At 34.4% G+C, this 7,858-nt stretch overlaps 1 protein-coding gene across 1 annotated transcript; it reads left to right on the forward strand.

Moving 5' to 3' along the window:
* Positions 1-2,537: 2,537 nt before the first annotated feature.
* LOC112791915 (F-box/kelch-repeat protein SKIP11) lies at positions 2,538-5,840 on the forward strand. Its single transcript, XM_025834948.3, has 2 exons — positions 2,538-2,998; positions 3,608-5,840. The coding sequence occupies exon 2, from the start codon at positions 3,699-3,701 to the stop codon at positions 5,355-5,357; it is 1,659 nt and encodes a 552-aa protein (XP_025690733.1). The 5' UTR covers positions 2,538-2,998; positions 3,608-3,698; the 3' UTR covers positions 5,358-5,840.
* The last annotated feature ends 2,018 nt before the right edge of the window (positions 5,841-7,858 follow it).

A 7,858-nucleotide genomic window follows, 5' to 3' on the forward strand; every position in this document is an offset into this window, starting at 1 on the left:
TATTTAAAAAATTTAAATCGTTAAATAAAAATACATAAGTAATTATAAACTTAATACTATAAATTACTCTTCTCACTTCAATCACACCATCTTTTTTTTCTTTTTATTTGTCTTATACTATTTTTGTTATTTTTAGAGTTCATCAATGATCGAATTTTGGACCTTTCGAAAATATATAGCTCTGATACTATATCATAAAATTAATAATTCCAAAAACTTAAACTGATAAATAAAAGTAACATAAATATAATTAGATTTGGATCCTCTAAATTTTAAATTTTTACTTTAGAGGGTAAATTGTGATTTTCTACCATTGAATGGTTTCTCTCTCATATTTTCTCTTGGTCCCACCTATAAAATAAATGGTGAGAGATCACATTTTACTCTCTAAAGTAAAATTCAAACTTTAGATGATCCAAATTCTAAATAATTATATTTCTAACAAATAACTAGTAAAATATAATTAGGTGTGTGATTAATTAGGTGCAAATAGCATGCCGACCAAACCATCACCTGTGAATGTGGTGATGGTCACGTAAAACGGAGGTGAAAGACAACAAAATTAAAAGGGAGATGATGTTGAAGATGATGATTGTAATTCAAGACTGATAGGCGCTAAAGTGCAAGAAAGAAAGTTAGGCCTATGAAACCCTACGAGATTAGATATTAGATTGGGTGTAATGACTATAGCAACTAATATAATTAAAAGCTTGACATGATTAGGGGAATCTCAACACAGTACTTTGCAGGGTGGAAAATTTTTAGGCTTTAATCTCTTCCTTTGATTCGTGCCCATCTCTTACATCTCCAACCTCTAATTTGTTGCTCATCTACCTAAAACTCCCTTTTAATAATGTTACTTTCTACCATGGTACTTGTTGCAAAATAATTAAATATTATTATGAGTTTTAACTTTTACGGTTTTAATTTAATTTCACCAGAAATGGTAAGTATTTATATGAGTTGATTTTAATAAAAAGAGATCAAGTGATGAGTCTTGGCTAGTCATCCGCGTAGACGCAAGAAATGAACCGAAAAATAAATAACGCATCAGCTTAAACAGTGAGATATTAGTATTATTAAAAAAAAAACATTATATTATATAAAAGAAAAAGACAATATAGATATATGTCGCATCAAAGGAAAGGATGAAGAGAGCGTGAAAAGGAGGGTAAGGGGAAGGAAGAGCCCCAGCCGAAAACGCAAACAGAGATTGGAAACGTAGCAAAATCTGCTTTTTTGACTTAACATTGATTCAGCCGTGTTCGGTAGTAATAATCATAATCATCACCATAATTAACAACATTATCGCAACAGTTAAGTAAACACACACTCTCTCTCTCTTTTTTATTAATCTTTATTTTTAATATTTACGGTTAATCAGGTATTCTTTTACTTAGCATAGGCAAGCCATCTAAAAATGTGGAAATACATATATTATGTTTTAAGGTTTTTTATAATTACATATTTAATTATGTTTCATGATATTAATAAAAGTAATTTAATTAAGTTGATTATTTATTATCGCAAGAGTTATAAAGCATCTAATTGACTAGGAGTTAAGGATATTTCAAATTAAAGTATGAAAGTGTTTATTATTAGAAATATTCAGAATTATATTTAATTCTAAATAAGTATTTATTTAAAAATAAAAAATGTTAATTTTTTTTAACTCAGCGTCTTATTAAATTAATTAGAGAGAAGTGAAAAGAAAAGAAAAGATTCAGAAAAAAAAGGGTATATTTGACATATTTTTGGGATGTGTATGCATATAAAAAGTTTTCAAGTAAGTTTTATTTTAGTCTCTTAAATTTAGAGTAAAAATCAAAATGATCCTTAAATTACTTTGTTACCCAAAATTTGTACATGATATATACTTTTATAAAATTTTACATAATTTTTTTAATTAGATGTAATTTTTGTCTATTAACAGTATAAAATTTTGTATACCTTTAATAATGTATTGTTACATTAATAAGAGAATTAATTTTCAACTCTTTACTTAAAAAATAATAAATTAAAAAAACTTTATTAGCAAATAAACTTAGAAGTTAGAAAGAAGAGTTGTTATGAAAATGGAAAAATTAGTTTACACAAATAACAATGATGATTATAGTTAAAAATTGACCAGTCAAAAGTCACATCTAAGGAGGGTTAAGGGTAAAATCTAGGACGTTATTTTTCATGATTGACCAACAAACCAACCAAACCGACCTCATTAACACCCGCGTCGCAGAGGATTCCTCCCCCACAAATATGCACGAGAAATTGACCAGCCGATGATTTAGAATAAGAATCCAACGGCGCAGAGACGTGGGGGTAACGTAAACGGACGAGTCTCTTTCTCTCTCTCTCTTTTCCTTTTTATTTTTTTGGTTCTCCGAGTCAGCGAGATAAACCCAAAAAAATAAAGAAAATAAACCTTTCACTAGTCAACACGTGTCACCACCTGCGTTTACCGGTTACCGGTCACCGGGCGAACCTTTTGCGGGCCCCACCACCACCACTACACCACCAGCTCCACCTCCGTCAAATTTCGCACAACCCCAAGAACAAAGTTATCGATTTAATTGAATAATTAAGGTAATTGGTTTTATTTTTAATATAATTATTAGTTATATATTATATAAATTAAGATTATGATTTAGGAGAGAGATAAGGGGGTCCTTTTTTTTGTTCTGAGATTTTGCTCCCAAAAACCAAAAACCTTGTTTTGCATTCATCTGATTTGCAGAGACTATAGCAACAAGGGACCAACCAAAAACCAAGAACAACAACTTCCTCTTAAGAACTGTGTAGAGAGAGAAAGTGGCTCTTTTTCTCTTTCTCTCTCTTTGTTTTGTGTTTGTCTGTGGAGAGTACATGCAAAACAGTGAACTTTGAGATTTAGATAGAGAAACAAGGGAGTTTGAAGGTTCTAGTTTCAATTTGCAAAAGCTGCCCAACAAGTACTATTGTTGTTTTTTCTGTTTTGCTTCTTATCCACCTTCTAAGACTTGTAAGTCCTCTTTCTGTTTCTCTCTCTATATCTGTTTCCCTCTCTCTCTTTCTCCCTTTTTCTATCTGTGTGTTTTTTTCAGCTTCCTTTTGAATGAGCTTGTTAGCATGCTTTGTTATGTGTTGAAGGCTTTGGTCTTTTGGATTCGTGGAGATCTAATTAATTTTGTGTGTTTTTGTTGCTTCATTTGGCGGATAATGATAATGATTAATGGGTTTTTGTTCAAAGTTAAAATTTTGTTTGGCTTCTTCTTCTGTTTTAGAATGCTGGATTCATTTCTTGTGTCACATTTGGATTCTCTGAACTTGGTTTCGTTCAATTGAAGTTCTACTTGTTTGAGTTGTTTTTGGTAACTGGGATCTCTGTGTGTGTGTAAATTTGGTTCTACACGAGGCAATCTTTTTTTTTTTCTCTCTATCCCTCTGTTCTCTTGTGAGAACCTTTTCTTTGTAAACGGGAATTGAAAAATGTGTTTTTGAATGGATTCCGATCTGAAATCATGCTACTTGTCCCGTTGGCGTTTCTGGGCATTTATGTTTGAAGAAGGGATTAGGAAGTTCTGAATTGAATTTCAATTCGATTTGGATTTGATTGATTATGTTTGAACAGGCTCTTGATTTTGTGGAAGAAGAAGAAAGACATCTGATAGAAGGGTTGAGATTGAGTGCTTGTTGGTTGGTGGTGGTGTTGTTGCAGAGACATGTTGGACGGCCGTTCCTGTGTGGTTCCGAGGTTGTTTCCCAGCTCCTACCAGGCAGAAAACAAGTGGCCTTTCATGACATATCTGCCTGACTTGGACATCAAGAACGGCAAGCGCCCTTTGGAAAATGATGTCAATGATGAACCCAATCCCAGGAAGGTTAATAGCAAGAGATTGGGTTCTCGCCGCCTCCGAGGTGAAGCCAATCGAGTTTTGTTTCAACAGCAGCCTTATCAGATTGAGGATTCTGTTGTTCCGAAAATTGATGAGGACGTTGATGATGGTGTTGATAGTGATGATGATGACTCTACCATGCAGGATCACAGGAATGATTTTGTGCTGCTGAGTGGTCTCCAAATAGATGAAGATGCTCTAGCTCATTCTGCTGAGCTGTTAGCTGAACATGACAAGTATCAAGCCAGGGATTCATTGGAGTCCGGTTTCCATCAATCTGATGAGCAGCAGGAGAATCAATCCAAGCATTTTTCTGATTCTGGAGTTCAGCAATCTGACGAGATGCAGCTGCTTGCTGCAAATTTGTCAAATTCCAGTGACCAGCCATCTGATCAGCAGCAAGAGAATCATTCCGGTGATTCATCGGATTCTGGTTCCCTTCTGCCTAGAATGAACAGAGACAGCTCGATTGCCTGTCTCAGCCGCTGTTCGAGGTCCGATTATGGTTCTCTTGCATCACTGAACTCAAGCTTTCGCAACATTATTCGAAGTGGTGAGCTATACAAGTGGAGGAGACTGAATGGAATCATAGAACACTGGGTTTACTTTTCCTGTGCCCTCCTTGAATGGGAGGCCTATGATCCGATTCGCGAAAGGTGGATGCATTTGCCTAGGATGGCTTCTAACGAATGCTTCATGTGTTCGGACAAGGAGTCCTTGGCTGTTGGTACTGAACTACTTGTGTTTGGGAGGGAGCTGAGATCCCATGTCATTTACAGATACAGTCTTTTGACGAATTCATGGTCTTCGGGAATGCGGATGAATGCTCCAAGATGCTTGTTTGGATCTGCTAGCCTTGGAGAGATTGCAATTTTGGCCGGTGGGTGTGATTCCGAGGGACGTATTCTGGACTCTGCTGAACTGTATAATTCCGAGAATCAACAATGGGAAATGCTCCCACCCATGAAAAAGCCTAGGAAGATGTGCTCTGGAGTATTCATGGATGGAAAGTTCTATGTGATTGGTGGAATTGGTGGAAGCGAGTCTAAGCTTCTTACCTGTGGTGAGGAGTACAATCTACAGACTAGGACATGGACAGAAATTCCTAGCATGTCCCCAGGACGCAATGCTAGGGGAGCCGAGATGCCTGCAACAGCCGAGGCGCCACCTCTGGTTGCTGTTGTAAATAATGAATTATATGCTGCTGATTATGCTGACATGGAGGTTAAGAAGTACGATAAAGAGAGAAAAGTGTGGAATACCATTGGGAGACTTCCGGAACGAGCAGTGTCAATGAATGGCTGGGGTCTTGCATTCAGGGCATGCGGAAATCGGCTAATCGTGATAGGTGGACCTCGGACACATGGTGGGGGTTTTATTGAACTCAACTCGTGGGTGCCGAGCGAAGGACCTCCCCAATGGAACCTACTGGCCAGGAAACGGTCTGGTAACTTTGTCTATAACTGTGCCGTGATGGGATGTTGAAGAATTGAAATTATTAACACATTTTGATGGCTTCAAAATCCAATGGCTTGCACAACATTTATTCATCCATTGACCCAGAATTCTTGCTAATTGATACCTTTCCCCCTTCTTTTTCTGTCATATTTTCGATTCGAAGGTGGGGGAAGCATGGGGAAGAGATTCTGATATTACTCTCAAGATTAACTGAAAAGCATCCCGGGAAGGAGCTCTTTCAGTGTTTCCATTTTTATGTTTCAAATTTCAATTACTATTTTGTTCCATTCCATTGAAATTGGTATCTTCCCCCCATTTCAATTTACATGAAAATTTTCCAAGCTTTGGTGTCATGTAGCACAGGAATAGGTTAAAATAATTGGAAGTAGCAACACAGATGTAGCTTATTTTGTGTTGTTTTGCTCAAGTTTTTTAAGGAAACACCACTTCATATTTGATTTCCAATCATCATAAATTTTCTTAGCTTCAAGGATGGAATAATTTCCCAGAGCTCTTTTGATTCATTTTTTATTATTTGATTAATTTCTCTGCTCCAGAAAGTAGCATATATTCTTTCCCCTCATTTTTTGACACATAATTGGATTGGATTCATTGCTTGTTCTGAATCTAACATGCGACCATGATTATATTTTCCTTTCTCTTGTTTGTCAATGATTGAATTATTATTGATTAAGGAACAAGACTACATAGATACCAAAGCTGAAAATTAGGAAATTCTCTTTTTTAGTTTTAAACTGTTCAAACTTAGTGTAACAAGTTCGTTCTCTCGGTTGATAAAGTAGTTAGTAATTGATCGTTATTGCTTAAGGTTATTTATTATTATTATTATTATTATTATTGCTTTTCAAATTCTTACTATTGTTTTGGAGTGTGCAATACTCAAAGCATGCTTATGAATTAAAGGCTAGGAACTATAATGGAAAGTTGTACAGTAAGATTCACCACATATTAGGCAAAATTTCCTCATTGTTGATTGTGTTTTATAAATGCAGATTAGGTTGAAATTGAAATATGATCAGATCTAATTAGTAGTCCTAATCTCATTTAATATATAGTTATTGGATCTTTCTCATTGTTAGTATGTGATAAATGGTCCAGACTCTAGTATATTGCAGAGCTATGTTTTTTAATAGTATCCAATTCGGTGGTTGATTCACTATTATTATTAGTTTAACGAATTGATTCCACATATTTCATAACATAAAAATATTATATAAAAAATGTGATGTATAATTGTATACACACACAAAAATCAGTTACTAAACATATTCACTCGAAATTATTATCGCGATTTCATCCATTTATTTTAATGAAATGAAAAAATAGAAAAAGATAAAAAAATTTCGGATCCGACCGGATCTGATCCGAAGTAAATGAAAACGGGCAAGGTTAAGGTGAAAACGTAGGGTGGTGAAGGGTTTTGTGTATTTTTCCAACAGAAGGAAGATAAGAATTGAATGTTATTGTTGGGCATAACAATCCGTGCAGCATCTGTAGTTGTGCACTGAAAATAATAATGGGTGACTTTTGTACTTGTTACTTGATAAGTGCTGCATACAATAATAATAATAATAATAATAATAATAATAAGAATAATACAATATCCTCTGAAAATAAAATACCGTAACTGGTAATAAATTCGTTGGGTTTTCTATGTTATTCATGTCCGTGTTGTTTTCTTTGCCGAATCAAGGTCAACTGGTCAAGGACAATGCTAGATTTCCAAACAATAATAGTCAAAGCATATTTTCACATCATCACTTCAAAAAAGGTCTAGGAGCACTCTTGCATTTAGCCTCTTTCTGTTTCATTAATAGTGATAAATAAATAAGATTTTTTTTTTGTTTCTAGTTACCTAGGGAAATAAGGTTTCCAACAGGAGATCAAAATAGCTTGACTCTAGTAGGAGTAGTGGCCCTTCCCAAAGCATTTTTTTAGCCAAGAATCAACTAACAAAGAAGTGAACAAACAAGATTAAGGGAGATTAAAAAAAAAAGAATATTGACTAATTATTGTCATTGATTGAAAAAGAGTTGAATCTTAATCTTTTCTTTTCCAAAATATATAGTATGACTTATAAAATAGAAAATGAATATTATCACTCTTATTTTGATAATGTCACTTTTTTTTTATAAACTTGTGTATATATTCAATGCAAAAAAACTGTGTAAAATAAATTTATAAAAAATAAGAATGATATTATTAATAACATGTCCCATCTTTTGGACTTTTGGTAATTATTGGAGGCTCACCTAACTTTGGTTTGGGCCTTAGCGTTTTGGTCTAGGGTTTGGGCCTTATTTTAAATTACCTTCGGAATTCACCCAATACCTAACTTACAGGCTTGAAGGGAGGCCTGTAAAACTCAATATTAAAATCCAAAAGCAGTATGGGTACTCCAAAAGGAGAAAAAGAATGAAAAAGAAAGGTTAAGACCTAGAGTGAACAAATAAAATCCAGTATGAATACCAAAACAAATAAACAAATAAATTAAAAGGCGAGTACAA

The sequence above is a fragment of the Arachis hypogaea genome, chromosome 13 (genome assembly GCF_003086295.3).
Source record: "Arachis hypogaea cultivar Tifrunner chromosome 13, arahy.Tifrunner.gnm2.J5K5, whole genome shotgun sequence".
Lineage (NCBI taxonomy): Eukaryota > Viridiplantae > Streptophyta > Magnoliopsida > Fabales > Fabaceae > Arachis > Arachis hypogaea.

Bases quoted from the DNA above. Each gene is read 5' to 3' on its own strand.
- LOC112791915 (XM_025834948.3), top strand. From the start codon at position 3,699: ATGTTGGACGGCCGTTCCTGTGTGGTTCCGAGGTTGTTTCCCAGCTCC.